Genomic DNA, 22642 nt, shown 5'->3' on the forward strand with positions numbered 1-22642 from the left:
AGAAAAGTAGAGGACCAGCCAGTCTTGGTATTAGAGGAAGTAAATTACTGAGTGGGCTGAAGTGGGAGCAGAACTATAGATCTGTGTTATCTGTATTATTGTACATCACATTATGGTGATGGGTCCAACAGAAAAACATTAGCTGGTTCAGCATCAGTGAGAGTTAGCAAGTGCAGCCTCATGTCAGCCTCCTCGAAAATGAAGCTAAACTTTCACTTCACCTTCACTATTTTCAAAGGCATTCATGCCTGTGTGCACCCATGCATCACTTCTTTTTTAACTAGATGTAAACACTGGATTTATCCCCAGTTGGACTGAGTAATCATTTCTTAAATTTCTCCCCTTTTTAGAAGTGCAAAACCAAATCCTTGACATTTCAACTGTTTTGGATAAGGCTAAAATGTAGCCAGCAAATTAGCAAGCAAACTTCTACTGCATTATCGAGAAATAAAATTTAATCAGTGTTTTGTTGGATACAAAGATACAGTAAGTTAATAAAGGACATTTACATTTTGGGTACATTTTTTTAAATTGTGTGTCACTGTAAAACATTTGTGATTTTGAGTCATGGAGATCTTATGTAATTACACAGATCTAATAGGTTTTGAATACATCCTGGAGGATTGATTGATCTTGGAGGATAATTGATCATGGTACTATTTCTTGTTAGAGCTGACATTAGATCACAACTGCCTGGACATAATGCAACAGTTGTTAATAAAAGCTCTGCATCTTGAGGAACTTGGTGATTGTCATCACAACTGTGTCTGTACCTCACATGTCTGCCTCCCTGGCTTTAAGCTTTCTTGCTTCCCATCCTGACATGTTTGTGTGTGTCTGTCAGTTTCCCAGAGCCTCAGCCATTAAACCACTCCTCTGAAGAACCCTTTGGTCGCAGCGAGGAGGAGTATGCTCTGAGCTCAGAGGACCAAAGGTCACCAGAGGTCACTGTCCGAGCCTGTACGCCCAGCCCTCCTCCTCCACCCTCACCCTCACCACCACCACTAGCTCAAGTCAAGGAGAAAGCCCCAGCACCCAAGCTGTTCACTCCAAGCAAGCTCAGTTTCACTGTAAGAACTTGTCTTTTCTGTTGGGGAAGATTTATGCTACAGTTGGTAATAGATGCAGTTTCCACCTTGTTTATTTTTTTTACAATGATGTGTCTTTTCTCCTCCAGTCCTCCCAGTCAGGAGGCAACAACATGAACCTGTCGGACCTGCCTACCTTCACTCCTAGCGCCTTCCCTCCCAGCGCCTTCAACTATGAGCGACCGAGACATTTTATTCAGTCGCAGCCGGCCTTCCAGGCACCCAGCTATGAAAGCGTGCTGCGGGAGGCCCAGGAGAACCAGAATAACTCCCAACAGAACCTGAACAGCTCCCAGAATAGTTCAAATGTTCAGGAGGCACAAAGTCAATCTAAAATTATGTCCACACAAAGTCAGTCATTTTCTCAAAGTCAGTCAGTGTCAAAGTCGTTGTCTCAGACTCAGTCACAATTTCAGTCACTAAGCCTCAATCAAAACCAAAACCAATCTGCTTCCCAGTCACAAATCCAGAGCCAGGCCAACGGAATGGGGAAGTCCTCACCATCCTCATCCAGTCTCAGCTCTCCCGTTTCTACCCCGGCTTCCTCTGCTGCGCCTCCTCCTTCCTTCCCTGCCCCCTTGCTCAGTCCCTCCTCCTCCCCTTTCCCAGCCTCCTCATCCTCGGCCCCCCGCACCACCATGCGCTCCACCATCACCCTCACCCCCAGCATCCCCAGTGCCACCGGCCTCGGCAGCGCCACTCTGCCAGCCAACCAGGACAGCATGTCAGCTCCCGCTGCTTACCTCTGCTCTGTGCTGCCCTCCCAGTCCTCCTTCTCCCCTTACTCCCCCTCCAAACTGTCTCCCAACTCCAACCTGCCCAACCCCTCCATTTCTCCGTCCCGCTCCCCACTCGCTCCTTCCAGCCCTCTCCTCCCTATGAGGGCCGTCTCCTCTCCTTCCTCCCTCCCTCAGCAGCCTCTCCCAGTGTCCCCTTCCCTCCCTCAATCCCCCGTCTCTCCTTCTTCCTCCTCCTCTCTCCCACAGCCCACCTCTCCCAACAGTCAGAACAGAGTACCACCTGCTGTGGTCTCCCTTCCTGCCAACTATAAGGGGACACCTAACATGTGAGTCAAAGTGTACATCATGCATATTATTACACACATTTCTCATAACTGCATACCAAAAAAACACAGTTTCAACAAGCAAAATGTACATAGTCAAGAGGGTAGGAGGTTTAGACTCTATTTCTCAACCCTGATGGTGCTACACTTCCATCAGTGACTCCCTCTCTTCAGTTACATCCTCATTTAACAGTGAGTGGACCCCAACTGTGGATGTGACCACCCCATGGGGATAATACCAGTATTAGTATCAGCAAAACTCTAGTTCAGTATTTGAATTTAGCCCAGTTTTCCCAGACATTGTACCAACTGGATGATTGCCATACACTATCCTTCACAGATACAGTGATGATTGAAAATGTTTAAAAGACCTAGAAATAATAAAGATCATACAAGTGCCTTAAAGTAGAGGTATGGACAATTTGTGGTATTTCTGTTTGGTATTTCCACACATATGTTAGTGTTTTGTTTCATAAATGAAGTACAACAACTTGTATATTGGTCACAGCACTTTTCAACCAGGCAGTTAAGGACAAAAGCTCATTAAAAGAAACGTTGAATAAGGGTTTTTTGCAGGATTAAAGCTCAATAGTGCCTCACTTCCTCATCTCTCTCTCTCTCTAACCTCTGTTCCTCCATTCTTTCTTCATATAATTATAATAAACACTTCTCTTTTTCTGTGTTTTTCTTTCCCAGTCTTCCTAAGCCCATCCTGAAGAAGACTGTGGCTCCTCGGCCTTCCTCCTCTCGCTCCACAGATGAAGACATCCAGGGCTCCAAAGACGCCCTCATCCAGGATTTGGAAAAGAAGCTGCGCTCAAAGGAGGCCAGAAGGAGAAACAGCCAGGTGCCTGGTCGTGTGTGTGTGTGTGTGTGTTTGTGTGTGTGTGTGTGTGTGTGTGTGTGTGTGTGCCCCATGCAAACCATGTAAGAAGTCAAAAGAATCATTTCAATAAAATTAACAATACACATGCTTTGTCTGCAACAGAAACTGTCCTATGAGGAGCGTATGGCTCGCAGGCTGCTGGGTCCAGACAACGCCACCTACGTGTTCGACCAAGACAATCTTTCAGACTCGCAGATAGACCAGGTACGAGTTAACAACCTTCAATCTCAGAGTTCCCAACAGTGTGTCTTCACATTGTAGTGTGTGTGTTGCAGTGTCGACCTTGATGAACATTTATGTTGGCTCTGGTCCAAAACCCATGAGCTTTCATTTTGCTATTAAGTGAGGACCACACATTATTACAGGCATTTGGCTCTGAATGGCTGCACAGGGAGCCAGTTTCCCTCTCAGGGCCTCCCAATGGGCTCCCGAGTCCAAAGCTGAAAAGGCCAGGCAGTATAATCAGCAGCCCCAGTGAACTGTCTCATGCTGTCATTTTGACCAGTTCAACTGTGTGTGGGGGTGGGTGGGGAGGGGGAGGTTGTTCTGTCAAAAAGCCTCTGCCGCTCACAGGGCTTTGCACCATCTATTCTCTGCCTCTTTCACACTCAACACCAACACAACAAGCGAATACACACACACAGACACACATGTCCTCTCAAGCCAACAAGGTTTGTCAGCTGCTATTTCCAGCCCGCTTTCTGAGAACGAGCCTCTTTCATTGGTGACAACAGGACTATTGTGTCAAAATATATACACACACAAACGCACGCACACACACACACACACACACACACACACACACACACACACACACACACACACACACACACACACACACACACACACACACACACAGAGTTACCCTCCTGGCATTTTGTCAACCTGTCAACCAGTATTGTTGGTGTTCAAAGTGCAAACCTGCCATTACCTCTGCTTTTATATTGATCTGTTTTCTGTTACAGCCAGATTCACCAGAGGGAAGACACACAGGTGGACTATGGTAAATACGCCTCACCCATCAATAGTGCTTATAATTATTAACCCAAGTTTCCAGTCAACATTGCACCCTGTGGCAGAGGAACTCCCCTGAGATTGCCATCCAGTGTAGAAATACTCTATCCATGCAGTTGTAAATTTATAGTGGCCATTTGTTTTTCAGATATCTCCCGCTCATGACACTTTTTGTTTCTGTCCATTTGAGTGTGGTAACCAAGCCTCAAGCTGCTCTGTGCAGTCATGCATGATACTTTGCAGATTACGTCATTGGAGCATCCATTGAAATAGTTTGTATTTTTCAACCTGACCACTTTCTTAAGTCAAAACATTTGTCACCAGTTTCTCTAGAGTTCTGGAAACTGATAAAACTGAATTGTATAAAACAAGATTTAAAGCCAAGATAAATTACCCAGAGTACCCATTTTGCAGAGTAGAAGGGACCAAAGGCTGAAATAAAACCCAAATAAGGATCATTTTGCAACTTTACGTCTTTTTATGGGATTCCAGGGAGAACTGGGAGAAAGATTTTATCCCCAAGGGTTTCCAACTGTCCAGGAAACTTTTGATTCATGTCAGGAGCGGTACAAATGACTCCAGTCCCTCATATAGTAGCCATGCTGTCAGAGGACAGAAATGGCACAGGATTTAGTGTTACTATGGTCGCTTATGTTTGTGTGTGTGTTGTAACTAGTGGACTGTAAAATTCAGTCATTGAAAGTGAGGTATCATTGCGTTATGAATAAATAATCTCTCTCTCGCTGCAGGGGGAGGCACCACTCAGGGACAGATGAGAGGGGAAATGAGGGATCAGCCATCCAGGAGAAATGTTACGCTCCTCGCTTCCTACAGATCCCTCCAGACCTCACTGTGGAGGAGGGACGCTTCTGTAGGATTGACTTCAAGGTGAAGCATTCACTCACACACACAGATTAACTCTGATGTCTTCACCTTTACAGTCAGTAAAGTCTGTATTACTGTAGGGTTAGGGGACTCACTATTACTTATACAAGTCAGTCTATGCACTAATGGTGCGATCATGCAACAATAAATAAAGAGTGAATAACATTCTCTTTTCCCTACATTCAGGTTGGAGGCCTCCCCACCCCAGATGTCTGCTGGTACCTGGACGGTAAAGCCATACGTCCAGATGATTACCATAAGATGTTGGTGTGTGAGAAAGGAATGCACTCATTCATCATAGAGATCGTCACAGTGCACCATGCTGGCGTGTATGAGTGTGTCGCCAAGAATCGTGCGGGAGAGAGCAGATTTACCATGAAGCTTGATGTAATAGGTAAAATGTAATTACCTCCTGTCGATACATCACGTTTTTAGGCTGTCACATAAAATTCAGCCTGGTAATAAAGTCATAGATTTTAAATGGAAATTTGTACTTCGTAAAGTTCTGTCTTCAGCTTGGCACTGAATTTTGCACAGTTAAGGACGTCAGCTGTGCTCTTAAAGTTTTGACAATTTCTTTTCCCTCTCTGCAGCCCAGGAGGCTCTCCGTCCTCCCACCTTCGTCCAGAAGATGTCGAACTCCAGAGCTCTAGAGGGCGACACTGTCAGGTTAGAGTGTAAAGTGGACGCCTCTCCTCCTCCACAGCTTTTCTGGAAGAAAGATAAAGACATGCTGCGCATTGACCCCAACAGAATGAGGTGAGTTAATTGAAAGCACTTTGTTACACCCAAATCCCTCCTCAAGCAGTACTGTACATCAAATGTTATACACTCTTTTATAAATCTATCTAATTATTTTATAAAGTACATTTTGTTTACTGCCTCAATCCTGTTGTTGAATCATATTCACCTTTATCTGAGAGAGGTATTACTCAATATTTCCCTTAATGACTGCACCACTGAACAATAATCACAATAAGCAAAATGGACCAAATTTTTTTAAAAATATATAAATCACACACTATACCTCAGTATATTTACTATTATTTTTAAATTGTGCATGCATTTTTGTTTGCCAGATCATTTGGACAGTGTTGGAGATAAATTAACATTTGAATCTGTCTGTTTCTCCACAGTCTGTACCAGGACGGGTCAGGCAGGCAGTGCTTGTTGATAGAGAGGGTGATGAAGTCTGATGCTGGTTGGTACACTCTCTCTGCCATCAATGAAGCTGGCATGTCCACATGCAACGCCAGGCTGGATGTCGGCTGTAAGTCCTCTGTGTGTTCTTCCTTCCATGCAAATGATCTTTTTAAAGAGAATATCTGAGCTACCTGTTGTATGAGATAACCTGATGGTTACCATAGCAGCCCGGGCTGTAAAATCAAACAGCAGATGGAGAATGTCCGGCACTCAACGCTAGACTGAATCCAGCTCTATAGCCTGGAACACGTCAAACAAATGCTGTGTTACGTGATCAAGTGGAAACTTGATGAAGATGTGAGGCATGGAGCTGTTCAGCTTACCTAAAGAATACTGCTTAATCACCAAGCCACAGCGATGAGTGGAAGCTCCAACCACTGCTGAGAGAGATCACAGTACAGGAAAATACAACACAGCTATTAGGTTTCTGCTTGATCACATAACACACCATCTGCTCTGTGGAGACAGAGAGGACCAACAAAGACTGCACACAAAACTACCTGTTCCTCTGTTTCACATGAGCTGAAAGTGAAAGTCTGACAGTGTTTTCTATCAGGTAATAAGTATATGTAATTAAAGACGTACAGTTACTAACATACTTTCCACAACCATACAATTTAAAATGAATGAAAACAGAAAGTGCCACATTATTGTGTGTGTTTACTTGCTCGGCAAACATCACCATTAAATAATTCTCAGACAGTTTTGTTTAAAATGTGTTTTTATTGCTCTGCTAATGAAATACATTTTAATACATTACTGTGCTTGTTTACCTAAGTTCCGATTTTGTGTGACACTATATAGCTCATCATGCAGTGTTTTACAATGAATTGCTTTATTGCCACACCTAAAATAGACAGTACCATACCTACTGTATATAGATGGTATTATAATTCAGTTTAGTTTCACTTTAATTTCAGACTATAGGTACAGAGACAAAAATATACAGTTTTGAACAGAAAATATACATAAAATATCACAATTAAAAACTCTTATAAGTGGCAAAGGTACACTACATACATTGATGTTAATTGTGTGGGAACTGCAATACAATATCCCTTTGATACTTTTAATGTACCAGCTGTGGATTCAGTTCTACATTTCTATATCACCTGGATATGTCTGCTCACTTCTGTTGCCTCTTACAACCACATCAGTTGGTGTCTATCCCAGTTAATTAATTATTACAAGCAATACTTCCAATAGATCCTCTTGATCTGTGTCATTGGTTAATATTTACATGAATAAGAACTGACGGGTGTATTGAGATCAGCATGCGACTGTGTGTCAGTATTTAGACCTGAGTGAGAGCAGTAGAGGGGGTTTACTTGGAGCTGTTTTTATTATAAAATGTTTACTTCGGTGTTTATTTTGAGTCTTAACGAAGTGTAAAAGTTAGTGATATTGATTACATGAACTAAGAACACTCACAAATCCCAGAGGACACACGTCACAAACTTACTGGCACATATTACATATGATCGCTCAGTCAGATGCATGAAACTCATATCGCTAATAAATCATTTTGCATGTTTAAAAATGTGAAACATGAGGAGCCGTTGTTTCTACAAATGTGTGTAAGTTACATATCAGGCACTGAGCCATGCCATGCTGTGCTGTGCTTTGCTGTGCTGCGGGGTAGAAGAGTTATTTTCAGACACCTGGCATGAAAGGAATGTTTAGTCTGTCCAACCAATAAAAACTGTTGCTGCTGTCGGTGACACCAACAGTGTTACTCATATTATTCTATGAATAAACAAAACATCTGTTTATAAAGTGATTTTAAAAATGTGTTTTTTATCCTGCAGTGGGAGGTTATTACATGATTCCTGTGGTCTCTTTGATATTATTAATAGTCACAATTTATAGAATAATCTGTCATCAGATGATCTGACCTTTCTGGCTATAAGAGTATAGTGTATGTCGGTTCTTTTGGGTATATTCGCACTACAATAAAAATGATGGTGCCCTTTGAATCTGTATAACAAATGTAAAACTGTTGTTCTACAATGTTTCGCCTCACCCCTCTCTCTCTGTCCCTCCCAGCTCGCGCAACCCAACCCATGAAAACGGCGCCCCCTGGCTCGAAGACGTTGAAGCTGCTGTCGTCTCTGAGCCACGTGCCCGCTCTGACCGTGGAGCGCCCCGCCCAGCACACCGCCCCGCTGTATGAGAGCGAAGAGCTGTAGATCCTAACTAATCCCCCCCCAGTCAGTCTCATCCTGCATTCACAATCACTCATCTCACAACTGGGCCCGAGTCTAATATGTGAACATCTGCAAAACACTGTGATGCAGTTTTTAAGAATTTCACACGTTCATGACAACCCTTCTTCCATCCGTCAGAAGTTTTGAGATATTTCAAACAGGTCTTTTTAAAGAATATGTTTTAAGCTGAGAGGAAACACTTGGTGGCTAATTTGAGAAAAATGTTTCCATAGTTAGTGCGGTCAAGTTCCTTCTGACTTAAACTCATCATGTTGTCCATCTGCTGCAGTTTGTTAGCGCTGTGCCCATCCTTCTTCCTCTGTTTATTGTGTACAACTGCAGAGTTCATGTTTGATACACGTCTGTACGCCTCTCTACTCTGCCCGTCTGTCTTGTCCTGTCTGCTCTCAGCAAAATGGTGTGTCGAGGTCATGTGGATGTATTAATAGACCTGGATACGGTGTGGCAGAGTCAGCCCTGATGCCTGTTTTATCCCAGCGGCCAAGCACAATACAACAAAAAATCCCCTGCAGCCAGGAAACATCTCCCTAATTTAAAGGACGTATTTGTAAAACTGATGACAGGATATGATGTCACTCATCACTATTTGTGTAAAATATTTAAATTATGAAGGTCTAACATTTGTAAAACTGGACCTGAGCCTACAAAAGCTATTTGTTCTCTTAATGTAATGTGTTTATTACAAGCAGGCAGGGCCAGGGACACTGGACTCTAATGCAGAACACAGTGGCAAACCAGAAAGAGAGAAAATGTACTAGTAAACACTTTAAATGAATGTGCGCCATCTTGAAACACAGTTTCCGGCTCTCCTCCATAGTCTAGAGTTAGAACATAGACAGCAGACTCACAATCCAGCACGGCCAACATCGATCAGATGCTGCACTTTAAACCCTGACAACTGTCTCCTTGTCGCTCTTCCTCTAACTCGTAGTTGAGTAAAGATGGTTTTGTGTTTGAGCCTCAGAATGTATATGTTTGTCTCTGAATTTCAGCTGCTGCTGCCTCTCATGCCGTGTGTCTGTAAAGCTACATTTACTGCAATAGAAAATCAGATTTTTAAAGTTTTGATGTTGAAAGAAATCTCAGATATCACAGTCGATCACTTCTCAGATTCTCTGCTGTGGTGTAAATTCAGTCTAATTGTTTTAAAGTTGGTTTCTAATATACAGTGTCTGTGAATGAATATTTATTTGAAGTTATTAGTTATCAGTGTTGGGACTGTTAAGTTGCCCTTCTCTTGCCTGCAGAAGGCTGAAACCAGAGGTGTATTGATGAGTTGGACAAACAACAGGCTTTCATTTTGATACCCAGCCTCTACAACTGAACACAAAACCTGCTCTGCACTTAAAAGAACATTCAGACCTTACTTATTTGAAAAGTTTACATTTTATCACATCTGCAGTGCAGATACGAAGTTTATTCACTTTATTCAAGAGGCAGAAATGTGTTTTTCTCCTTGAATGCATGTAATTCTTCATGTTCAGTTGAATATGGGTATCAGTATGTCATCCTGGGCCCAGATTTGCCAAACTCTCAAATTTCTGACCACAGCCTTATATAATACAGTCTATCAAAAAGAGGCTTGAGTTGCCTGCTTACCATGGAACTGCTTGTTAGTGCCAGCCAGGAGCTAATTTCACAAAAAATGTTGTATTTTTGGCTGGATCTGCATGCAAACTGAAAAGCTGGTGTTTAACCCTGTGTGGCCACAGATCAGTGGCAGGAATCCCTTTGAAGATGCCCATATAGATATATAATAACATATATAATAACAACCTGATGAAAACTATAGTTCAAATGCAGCCCATTACAATGTAAACTGATTTCACTGAAACGTAATGTTTCTAGATACAATATTTCTACAGTTTGTCACGATAAAGTTTGAATGAAACAGGGTTAAAGATTGGATTTGCTTAAAGCACCAGAGTAGTTTTGGTAAGTTAGGCCCTTTCTGTCGAGATTTTAAACTGCAGGTAGTAGTGTGTATTCTCCTTAAGTACTGTTTGTTGTGTCAGATGTTCTACATATCACTGGATGAATGAGGAATAAAGTCTATGTGACCTTGGCTTTTCCTCTCGGTGTGTTTTTTTTTTACATTTGCCATGGTGGTTCAATCAGACATTACACAGACATTGTACTAGTGAGCTGGCAGGGTAAAGTCTGTTTAATGTACAGCCCACCTGATTCAGACACTTGCGTTCACACATACAGCTCCTCCAGGTAATGTCTGGATAACCTCAGGGTTGAAGTGCGTGTGTGAAAGGAAGTCACCAGGTCGCCCCCTAGTGGCGATCTGACTTTAAAATACTTTCAAATGCTCATGTGTGGTTCAATTTCTTTATTTTATTAAAAACAAAAGTTGCTGACAACAATATATCAAAAATCACATAAAACCTGTTTCTGGCTAAAAGAGGACCAGAGTAATAGACGGCATTAAGTGTTTCTACTGTGGCTTCACACCTCAGTTGCCACTCATGTACATCTGTAACACAGTGAGGGACCAGCACTCTGACATCTGATCACCGTGTCAACTTCTTGCTTTTATCCCAAATGCTGCACTAACAAACTACCAGCATCATCATCACGGTGTCCTCTTCTACATTAGAAACACATTCACGGCTCATACATTTATATGTATATACAGTAAAGAGCAGAGGAAAAAGAGAAAAGGAATGAAAAGACAGGAGAGTAGTTCCAGTCCAGTGGCCTCATTTACAGAACAAGCTACGGATGTTTACTTGTAGAAATCCAAATTGGTGTCAAGTTAAAAGTTGAAGTTGATGTGAACATGTGTCCAGCTCTACACCAGTGCTCAGCTTCTCAGAGCTTTAAGGCACATGAGGCTGCTTTGTTTACAGTTTCCAAATAATGAGTATAAAGAGACTTGGAATAGTTTGTACTACTGAGATTCTGTCTAAAAACAAAAGTGATGTTTTAAACATCTGACCTGATAAATATGTGAGTAATGTGTCCTTGAACAGCTTTTAACTCATGCATGCCACTTGTACGATGAAATAAATCAACAACTCCTCACGACTTTTCTGATGGAAACCGTCGCTGGATTATCTTCTATTTTAGATGATGATATTTGTTCTATGTGAGGAGTGATGTGTGGTGAAAAACACATTACTGTGGCTGTTTCCTGAATCCAAATAGATTTACAAATGATGAGTTGATTGATTGAACAGACTTTTAAAATGAGTTACAGGTGAATTTTTCCTCTTTCAACAGTCAAATACATCTTATTACTGGGATAACATGGACAATATAACAAGCAGAAAAATGTTTTAAAAATTGCTATTACCAAAATATAGACATTTGACATATACAGAAAGGAAAAAAAACCCTGTTTTGAGCCCTGATATTGTTTGAAAATTAAAACAAAAAGGAGCATCCATCCTGTTTTCTTTTCACACAAACAGAGATTTAACACCTGATGTTTCTGGATCCATCATAATAAACGTTTATCCCACTTGTAAATGTAATTCGGGCTCATCCTCAGTGAACTCTGTGACGTTATACACAAGACTAGAAACAGAACCTACGAGAGAAGGATCGCCCAAAGAGTCTTTTCAGTCCATCCAGAACTGGCACGTTAGTTTCAGAGTTTCTGGTAAATCTGCAGTGGTGACGTGAGGTTTGGAGACCGCGGGCGATGGAAACAGAAAGCTGTGAAGGAAAGTTCCTCCACATGTGTTCAGGCGGGTCAAATTTCCACATCGCTCTCTTTATCGTTGTCGTGGTCGCCGTCGTAGAACTCGTTGGCTGCCTCTGGCCTGTGGAAGTTAGGTACAGGAAGTTAACTCACCAATTTGACATGTTTTTGTTTTGTATTTTGTCATGCTTTAATATATTTTTTTATTTATTTAGTGTTTAATGAGTGAGCTAACCTGGTGTAGTTTTCCTCGCCGCCCCTCTCATCTGGGTCGGGTTCGTCGGTGCGTTCGTAGCTCAGCATGTCAGAGGGAACGTCGTGGATCTGGACGCTGGGCGCGTGGTTCAGCATCTTCAAGTTCTCGAACACCGTCTGACGGATCTGCTCCAAGTACTGCACACACATGCACACAGTCAGATAAACTGCACACTAGATTCATGTAACCAGTAACCTCAACAATTCAACAGATGCAAGACAGGAAGGAAGAACGACAGACTGTGTTTAAGCGTCGTTAAAGCGCTTTTTGAAGCCTTGACTGAAAGTAATCCACCTCAATATTTTTCCTTTGGTCCTGCAGACCTGCTTAGTGTGGATTGATGTTTTACCTGTCTGGAGTTCTGGTTTTCTATCCTGGTGCTGACGTCAGGATGCAGCGTGAAGTCTGGAGCAAAGTACTCAAAATACTCTGTGAAGGACAGAAAAAGAAGAGGATGATGATGATGATGGCAAGATTTCAGAGAAGATAAGTACATCTTTTTCTGTCACATTTACATTACAGCAACAATATCAACAATCAAAGAACCAAGAATGATGTAGTGAGATGTAAATTTAAAAGGTCAAGTCATTGTGTGAGCTGCATTAGAAATACCACTTCTACAAGTTACACTGATCTTCCAACAGATGGCGCCAAAATTTTAGATGTTCAATATGACGGCATGTGTGCAGAGTGCATTTTCTCATTAACATGAGTAATCTGATACTGGAGGCAGCAATAAAAAGACAAATTTGAGGTGCAAAGCTGCAAATCAGAGCTGTTTATATGCAGTGTATTAAAGTACAACTCACCGCTGTAAGGCAGCTCATCACTGATGGATTCATCCAGTAACAGAGACGTCTCGAAGGTCCTGCAACAGAACGCAACACAACAGAAATTAAAGCAGTTGTCCATGTCCTGACTCGCCTCAAAGTGAATTTATGGGTTGTTAATGTCACGTTTATTTCTTTACTCATGTAATTACACCCATATTCAACCAGTGACAACATATCACCTCTCTCAGCTCTTGATCAAAATGCCAAATTATGTGTAGAAAGATTGTAGTGCCTGTAAAAAGTATTCACACCCTCGCTGTAAAACAATAACATGAAAACTTCCAAGGGAGGTGAATAGATTTTATAGGTTCTGTGTTTCTCACTGAGTGTGAATCAGACTCACCAGCAGCGAGCCACGTTCCTGACGGTGTATCCTCCTCCTCCCAGGACCAGCAGCGGAATCTTAAAACTCTTTACAAACTCCACACACTCGCTGCACCACAGAGAACAAAGCAAACACGCTTTAATACACAAGCAAAAGAGAATTAAAAGAAGTTATTGCCTATCATTAGGAAACAGATGATAAGCCAGTCTCACCCGTGTCCTCGTATACTGAGGTTAAAGCATCCCAGTCTGTCACAGCCCAGAGAGTCTGCTCCACACTGGAAGGACAAAGCATGCTGACTAAAAAAACGTGTCAACAATCATCCCAGGACGTTTTACTCAAAGTCTAAATAAACTGTATCCTGGAGCATCTGTGATTTCCTCACATATGTAGAGTAAATGATCCGTTAGCTCACATGACAACAGTTAACGAAACAGACGAAGAACGCATCAGAGATTATGAATCACACACTGACCTGTAGAACGATGCAGGTCGGCTGGTAGAAATCCACCACCTGCTTAATAACCGGCTGGAACAGCTGTCTGTAGCCTGACACACACACACACACAGGTTGGCTGTGGCTCATACTATGACCAGCTGACTGAGCTACTGACACAGTCAACATAATAATAATAATGCAGTTTTATGTGTTTTGTTATGTTGCGTATGTACTCTGATATAATGTGATGTTTGCAGGAGGTGAACTCACTCTGGTCATCAATGCCGTCTCTGAGAGGAACATTGAGGCAGTAGTACCGGCCGCTCTCTGCCCCGACCTCATACATGTCACCTGCAGCAAACACACACACACACTGTATTAATACACACCTGTACAGAGACAACACATTAACAACATACTGTATTAAAACAGTTCCCTTTTTCCACAAGTGTAAAAATGTTTAGAACACTAAATCATAAATGTTTCAGGTTGGTTATTTGTCACCATCACACTTCCTACAGCAGCACCTGAAGATGGAATAAAGAAATGTTGGAGTTCATCTATTTAACGAGCAGGTACTTAGCTGTACATGTATTATATTTAAAGAACATTAATGAATTTTTTGTTCTGCTTATAAGTAGAGCTGCAATGATTAGTCGACTGAGAGAAAATTAATTGGAAACCATTTTGATAATCAATTCATTCCTTTTTTGGTCTATTTTTAACCAAATATTAACTGGCTCCAACTACTCAAACGTGAGGATTTCATGGTTTTCTTTGTCTTCTGTGATGGTGAAGTGAATGTGTTTGGTCTTTGGACTGTTGGTCAGACAAAACAAGACATCTGGAGACATCAACTTGGGCTTTGGCAAATTATAAAGGGCATTTTTTAAAACCATTTTCTGACATTTTATAGAAAAAACAACTAAAAAAATGCATTCAAATAAATGAATGTAAAGGCTCGTGGTGGTGCTCTAAAAAACTGTACAACAAAACATTTCTTAAGATGTTTAAAGCAGCACTCACCTGTTCCTGGAAAAAAGTAGTTCCCATATTTATGGAAGGACACAGTCATGACACGGTCAGTCAAGTAAAAGGCCTCCTGGACACCGTCACCGTGGTGAATGTCAATGTCGATGTACAGAACCCTAGGGTGGTATCTGTAACACACACACACACACACACACACACACACACACACACACACACACACACAGTTGTAAAGAGAGAAACAAACACAGGAAACACTGATGAAGGTTATTTAGATGAGTGTCGGGACTCTTACTTGAGTAGCTCCAGTATACTGATGACGATGTCATTGACGTAGCAAAACCCAGACGCCTGCAAATACAGAAAAAAACATTTTAGTCCTTTAATAAGCAAAGAAGCATCCGCAGCACAATGTGACTAAACAACATAAAGACTTCACTCTGACCTCAAATTTTTTGGCATGATGCAGTCCTCCAGCCCAGTTGATGGCAATGTCACAGATCTGGAAAATAAAGTAGAATCATTTAAAGGTCATTAAATCACCAAGACTCTGTAGTCCTGACCAGGGATGCCCCCCGAAACCCGGTTCTGAATTGAAACCAGTTCTAAAATTACTCCTCTGCTCTCTGTTGCTGCTCTAGAAACAACATTTAGTTATATTTAAAATATGAATCAATTCTAATCATGTTCTGATTTGTTTCTTTTTTTAAATAATACATTTTTAAAAAGTTATTTTGTAATAAAGAAAGAAGAATGAAGAAATAGAATATTGATAAGAGCAGTAGTATTGATAAAATCATAACGATAGCATCCCTAGTGACCAGTCTACCAGCAGTGCTACGACCGTGTTTCTGCCGTGTCAGAAAGGACAACAAAGAAGAGTTAAAAGTGTTTAAGGATGAGACGTCCAGTGATTTAGTTACCATCTGGCTCACATATGTTCATCTTTTATCAACAACATGCCTGCATCAATAAAAACTAAATCTACTAAATCAGTGCTTACGATGCTCCTGACGTTCACTGTGGTGACGCTGACACTGAATTGTGTGTGTGCGTGTAGGTGTGTGTGTGTGTGTCTTCATGCGTGTTACCTTGTGGTTGAGCTGTGTAGCGCCCTGTAAAGAGGCTCCAGTGTATCTTGAGCAGAACTCAAAAAGACCCGGAAATACAGGACTGAAACACAAAGACACAGAATATTATGTGTGTTCATCTGAAAAGAGAAATGGTGGAGAATTCTGGCATTCAAGCTGCAGACTGATTACTGATGAGACTCTTTAACAGGCCAGAGTTAACAATGTTAATTATATATCTGTTTTATTCTCTATTTGCTTCAACCAGCATTAAAAAAAAACACTACTACTGTGCAATGAATTTCAATAAACGTCAAAAATATTTTTAAACAGTTATTTCTCACCAGTCGTCCCCGACGTTGAATGTGTTGAGGCTCTTTGTGAAGCCCTGCATGTTATTGGGGCTGACCTTCTGTAGGAAGTCTATGTAGTCTTCAGAGTGGAACCGACACATGTCATGCTGTGATGCTTTGTATGGCTTAAACACCTAAAAAGACAAACATGCTTTTTTTAAATACACATAATGTACAGTACAACATTTTAGTTTTACTGTTCACTCCTGATTTTAGTTGAGCATGTGTTATTTCAGAACTGGAAGCATCAGCAGGGTCTGGATCTGTGACACTACGGCTCTTTTCTGCTCACCATCATTTTCTTGTAGAGTCCATAGTGCAACACCAGACTGTGAGTCAGAGACAGACGGTGAGGCTTCATGGGATGGCCAGCACCTGGCAGAGACGGAAAGTTATATGAAACAGAGCAGTCTTGTGCACATCCACAAAACCACAGTGGGTTCAGGTGCTTGATACAAAAAAACAACTACAGGTCTTCTCTGGTGAATACCCACAGGAAGGAAATGAGGCATATATACAGTCAGATGACTTCACAGACATCTAATCACGTGTCAAGACACCATCATCATAAGAGAAATAAAAAGAGAGAAAGTTTGCAGAAGATAGTACAAATAGTATGGATAGTACGGCCTTAATCGTTTGATTATTTTTGTGAGCATTTAAGTTTTAAGTTCCACAGCCGGTATTTCGGTTTAACGAGTGTTAACTGGTGACTCTCAGCCGAATGTGTCTGTGGTTGCTAGGGTGACAGCAGCTGTTGAAAACACAAACATGGCGGTGTCCTCGTAAAAGCCTTAAATGATCTTAAATTGAATGTTCAGTGCAGTGTATATTCATCGGATCCTTTTTATCTTACCTTATAAATTAAATGGTTTCAGCAACAAGAAGCATTCACATTTCTTCACTCATTTTTCTGAAATGAATCTTTTTAGATGTTAGCCTGTTTGAGAGGAAATGCTGAATCTCGCTGAAGTATCCACACTGATGGATCACAAGTTTGACTGGTCAAACTGGGTGGCTACTGGCCAAACAGTCTGTAAACAATATCTAGCCACAAACTGAACATATTGTGCGTACACAATGACAAACAGGTTAATTCTTTAAATATGAATATTCACCAGGCCTTATTCCCAATATCATCATTGTTTTGCTTGTTATATCATCATTATTTTCAGTCAAATGTTTCCATTAATTTGTCATGGTTTTTAAATCAGTGAATACATTGGTTGTAAAGTGTGGTTTATCTTTGTTTGATCAGCTGCTCAATCAGGAAGAGTGGAAGCAGGTTTGCATCATTGGGTCCTCTTGGCAGTGAGGGATTGGGCATTGTTAGGATGTGGGGAGATGGGTGACACTCTTGTGTAGTAAATGACATTTGGTTGAACTTTGTGCACTTATGAACAATTGGTATGCTTATGGAAGATTGTGATTGTCAGAAGTAACAGAAAAACCCATTGTTTATAATTGTGTGGTATTCTGTATGCTTTGAAAGCCTAGTATCTGTGTAGCTTACCCCCATACTTACCTGAGCAGGTGGTATGTTCCAATTAGGTGCGGAGGAGAAGCTAAAATACCAGTCAGTGGTCAGTAGGAACAGAGCAGCTGGCAGCTCACTGTGAGGCTGCACATTTAATATGTTTGTTACTATGGCGTAAGTTATTTAGATGAATTTTCCGGGGCTCATTTTTACCTCTGTATCGTTAATATTTTATTTTTTTAATATTATATTTTAGGGGCGGCGGCACTACAGAGCCGCTTTGCTATTGAGGATAACTGTATAAAATCCCCAGATAGGCTACAACAGGCTGCGGTTTGTTTCCCACATTGTAAAAAAAACGATAGAAGAGGTTAATGCTTTTTGTTGAGCACATTTTAAGTTACGTAAATGTTTAGTGTAGATAATAAACACAGATGAGTATTGATTAAAGTAATATTGATAAGGCTTTTTGGAGCCAATTGCCCACGACACATTCAGCTGAGAGTCACCAGCTAACACGGTCAATAGTGGATCCGAAACACCGGTAACATCAGATTTAAGGTGCATTATCCTACTATATGAACATATACTGTGCTGAAATATTATTTCATTTCAACTGTCAAAGTACGAGGGTTGTATGACATACTGCGGTTGCTTCAAAGCGATGAATAAAGCGTTAACTAAAACTAACACACAGCACAGACGGAGACACACGGAAACTGTGAAATTGTATCAACATGTAGGTATGAATACGAGACAGTAATATGATGATAACCTGCCTCAGCAAATCCCAAAAAGCACTGTGAGAGCGTGAAATGCTAAAAGAATAAAACACATCCCTACATAGCATGTCGCTAGCTTACATTAGCATCCATTTCCTTCTGCAGGCCGGCTCATTGCGATAACCGAACTCACCGTAATGAAAGTTGCCCACGTCGGGGTCGTAAAAATACGATGTTCTGTTGGACATTCTTAAACAAATATCTTTCTACTTTTTCCCTAAATGTGTGGCCGTTCTTGCAACTATACAACCCGCATTTTCCTTTCAATTAGCAGATAGCCGCCATGGTAAACACAGATTGTACTTCGTCATCAAGACGGGTCAGTAATGGTGGAGAGGGGCGGGGGGAGAAAGATAGCGGCGTTACATTTTTTTTTTTACCCGCATTCTGCGAAGACCCGCCCTACTCTACCTCTGATTGGCTCTAACTCTGAACGCTAACCCTAACCCAATCATCTCACTTCCCTTGCCTAAACCTAACCAATCTAAACAACGAAGGCAACGAGTACTAGCCAATCAGAGGCAGAGTAGGGCGGGTCTCCGTGGAATGCGGGTGGGAAAAAAGGAAGATAAGCGAGATATGACAATTAAATGAATTTCATCTGTTTGTGGTTGTCATTGATCCCAATTTAAAGGATATGTTCAGAGTTTTTCGAGTCTGTATTAAAACAACAGTCAGGTACCCATGTGAACAGTGAAAGAGGTTTTCCTCGCTGTAGTATTCCTCCTGTTCATACTGGCTATTAAAAGATCCCCTTCAAATGTGGGCCAAAATCAAAATCCAGTGTGTCCACACAGTCATTTTTTGCAAAAATGCATTTAAAGTTGATGTGAAGCTTATATGAGGCTTCAGTAGTCTGAGTTAGTCATATCAAGTGGGTATCTGCCACATTTACAGTCTTTTTAGCATCAAATTCCCTCTTTGTTTCCTTGGAGAGTGTTTCCCTGTTGAGCTGCGGTGGAAGTATAGTAACAAAAAGAGGAACTTTGGCACTAAAAAGACTAACATTGAAAAAACTCTACTTGATTTGACTCATTTGGATGACTGAAGCTGTATATTAGCTTCAGATAAACTTTTAAATACATTTCTACACAGAAGGTGGATTTTGGCCCCCATCACTTACATTGTAAGTGCATTATGGAGGGATCTTCTAATGGTCAGTATGAACAAGAGGAATGATTACAGCAAGAAAAACATGTTTCAATGTTCATTTGGGCTCCTGACTGTTCTAAGTCCGTCCTCTAACAAAAGAAACGTGTTTAAGAAATATCCAAAATGTCTAAAAAACAAATTTATTTGTCAAAGGCAAAGTACTTTCTGTGATATCACAGACTGTGTGTGAGTGATAAAAACATACAGTAGCTTGTTTGCTATCATACACGTCATGATACTTTACCATAAAATGTATGTGGCCTGTCAGGGTAAAATATGGTGGAAGCGCCTACTGTGGGACAAAATCTGAAGCAATTGGAGACAAATTTGTGAAAAAAATCTAATGTACAATTAAATGGATATATAAAGAGAACAATTTATGATGAGTTTGTATATAAGTAGGCCAAAATAAATTATAAATACATTTACAAATATGTCATTCCTCATGAATGATTTGCTTATTTGTTATGTATTCATTTTGAATTACTTTCAAAAGTCAAGTTTGTTTCTTATACACAAAAGCCCCATTACTTTCTGGGATAATAAAAACAGAAAAGTGAATCATTTGACCTTGAGTTTTCTAAAATACCCCCAAGACAAAATTTCACTCTGTTGGCAAACTCTGCACAAAATACCCCAAATGATTTTATTGGAAAATGCTTTTTTGAACCCTAGCCTGAATCTTTTCATTGCTATCCAAATGTTGGGAAAACACATTTCCTGCGATGGTATGTGCTTGACAGCTATAAAAATAATGTGCCATTAAAAAAATATCTGACGACTGTCAAATAGGAATATCAAAGGACTACTGTGTGAATCAGTAGATTTTGACGGTATTAAGCAGAATAACACGTCTCTGCAGGTTTAGTTAAAATAACTTGCATTCAAAACAGTACCAAAGAGCTAACTGTGACACTGTTTATGTTGGACACCTGTTGATTAAGAAAACTTCTGAATGAGAGCATGCAGGAACTTTTCCAGATCATAAAGGGATAGAAACCAGGTTTTACACACGTGGCAGTGAAAGGAAGGTGCACGAGTTATAACACAAAGCAGACACGTTACTCTGCATCCACTGGATTACACACACATGCAGTAAAAGCAAAGCAAACATACCACATGCACGTTATTTTTTTTAGTGTAATATTGGGGTTTAAAGATACACCAGCTAAAATTTCTTCTTCATCTCTTCATCACAGTAAAGAATTCTGTGTGTGTGTGTGTGTGTGTGTGTGTGTGTGTGTGTGTGTGTGTGTGTTTTCATGTGTGTGAGATGGCCAGACCAGATGTGCCGGAGAGGTCTACCAGCACAACTACACAGACAGGGTCATGTCTGCCTGCAGTGTCTGTGTCTGTGTGTGTGTGTGTGTGTGTGTGTGTGTGTGTGTCTGATGTGTGTGTGACAGCTAAACCCTTGAGAGAAATTTAGTGTGATTTATTGGTACACCCTAATAAACACTGCTATCTGCCATTCCTGTGCACACATGCACACACACAATGACATGCACTCACATGAACCAATAACAGGAGGAGCGTAGGAGTGAATGATTTAGTGATGAGTGAGCTGCTTCCACAAGGTCTGCAACTAATGATTATTTCAGCCTCATCTCATCAGTTTTTCAATTTATTTTTTGGATTAATTAAATTATTGTTCGGTCTATAAAGTGCCAAAAAAATAAAAACTACAGTATATTATAGACTTTCCCTCCTTTCTCCATCTACACACCTGAATCCATCCAATAATTGTCTGCACCTGCTGCCCATTCCCTCATCAGCTCCTCACTATTTGTACCAGTCCTTTTCCTTTGTTCTTTGCCAGTTCATCAAAGTTGCTTTATGGGACACTTCCATCCTGATCCTATCTGATCCTGGACTTTATCTGTTCCTGCTGTTCCTGTGGTTTGAATCTTTTTGCCTGTTTTTCTCCTGCCTATCTGCCTTGCCTCTTTGAACTGCTTATCTGTTTTGGACTAGCTCCCGTTGCTACCTGTAAGCCTGAGTTTTTGCTTTTGCTTTAAATTACCTTCTCATTTCACCTGCCAGTCTGCATTTGGGTCCAGTCTATCCCAACCTCATTGGTGACAAATGATGTCCTACTCAAGTGTTACTGCACCCAAAGGTTGTAACCTTTTTAGTGTTTGTGGGCTTTACAGACTCTATATACAGATGGACATAGTGAGGTGTGTTCCAAGTGACGCAAACGATTTTCCCAGTTTTACTTCACCCAGAGAGCAAATCTTCTGATGGTGGAAATTCCTTTTAAAATGAACTGATTTTGCTCTGCAATTTCACAAAATGCTGGTGTGATCAGGCTCTCAAAACCTCGTATCATGTAGTTATTAGGAATAGATTCCAATAGCCTCTTCCATTTTGGATTTGGTTCCCATTCGTCAAAATACCTGGATATGTTAAGCGCCAGTGATCACTCAAACCTTTCATCTCTTGTAACTCCTTATTTTTTTTATTAGTGAAGAGCAATGGAAAACAAAGGTAGCTGGTTAAAATGACTCCCACTTAAACTTTGATTCGTATCATAGCAACATTTTCATTCAGAATCAGGACCTTTTTAGTATTTGGAAGTAATTTGTGAACTATAGCTACAGGCTATAGCTGTTAACTGAATGTGTCAGATAATTAACATTTCATTTATTATGCTGCTCATCTCATTTTCAAGGAACATTAATCAGGCTGCCACTAAAAACTGTACTGTTTTTTCCTTATCAATCAACAAAGTTAGACATCTTTGAGTAGTTAGCCTGCAGTTATTTGCAGATGTTGAAAGGCAACCTAATAAGATTTGATAAGGGATTTGAGGTTTTGGTTACATTAAGCTCTTAGTTATCATACTGGTATCTGAGATAAAAATCTGTTCCATATTCAAAGACTAGGGGGTGTTGTATAACATTGTAGATTACTAGTTTACACATTCAGGTTGACAAGGTG

At 40.8% G+C, this 22642-nt stretch overlaps 2 protein-coding genes across 4 annotated transcripts in view; one reads left to right on the top strand and one right to left on the bottom strand.

Moving 5' to 3' along the window:
• The window catches only part of myot (myotilin), a 28590-nt gene extending 18157 nt beyond the window's left edge, over positions 1–10433 (top strand). Inside the window, exons 9-18 of the mRNA XM_042418695.1 lie at positions 845–1070; positions 1178–2154; positions 2848–2998; positions 3140–3241; positions 4003–4040; positions 4801–4939; positions 5123–5330; positions 5530–5695; positions 6073–6206; positions 8186–10433. Coding sequence (XP_042274629.1) covers positions 845–1070; positions 1178–2154; positions 2848–2998; positions 3140–3241; positions 4003–4040; positions 4801–4939; positions 5123–5330; positions 5530–5695; positions 6073–6206; positions 8186–8328 — 2284 coding nt within the window. The 3' untranslated portion in view covers positions 8329–10433. The remainder of the gene's footprint in view (positions 1–844; positions 1071–1177; positions 2155–2847; positions 2999–3139; positions 3242–4002; positions 4041–4800; positions 4940–5122; positions 5331–5529; positions 5696–6072; positions 6207–8185) is intronic.
• Positions 10434–10690: 257 nt separating this feature from the next.
• On the bottom strand, positions 10691–18884 carry hdac3 (histone deacetylase 3). Of its 3 annotated transcripts, XM_042418698.1 has the most exons (16): positions 17407–17556; positions 17145–17269; positions 16581–16663; positions 16280–16422; positions 15957–16038; positions 15311–15367; positions 15161–15216; positions 14902–15035; positions 14146–14226; positions 13912–13985; positions 13649–13713; positions 13455–13544; positions 13088–13146; positions 12628–12707; positions 12258–12415; positions 10691–12143 (listed from the first exon to the last, which is right to left on the bottom strand). In XM_042418698.1, the coding sequence occupies exons 3-16, from the start codon at positions 16647–16649 to the stop codon at positions 12074–12076; spliced, it is 1218 nt and encodes a 405-aa protein (XP_042274632.1). In that variant the 5' UTR covers positions 16650–16663; positions 17145–17269; positions 17407–17556; the 3' UTR covers positions 10691–12073. The 3 variants fall into 3 exon arrangements, with proteins under 3 accessions (XP_042274632.1, XP_042274630.1, XP_042274631.1); XM_042418696.1 differs by lacking the exons at positions 17145–17269; positions 17407–17556 and adding an exon at positions 18681–18884; XM_042418697.1 differs by having other exon boundaries at positions 17145–17556.
• Between the last annotated feature and the right edge of the window lie 3758 nt (positions 18885–22642).

The sequence above is a fragment of the Thunnus maccoyii genome, chromosome 8 (genome assembly GCF_910596095.1).
Source record: "Thunnus maccoyii chromosome 8, fThuMac1.1, whole genome shotgun sequence".
NCBI lineage: Eukaryota > Metazoa > Chordata > Actinopteri > Scombriformes > Scombridae > Thunnus > Thunnus maccoyii.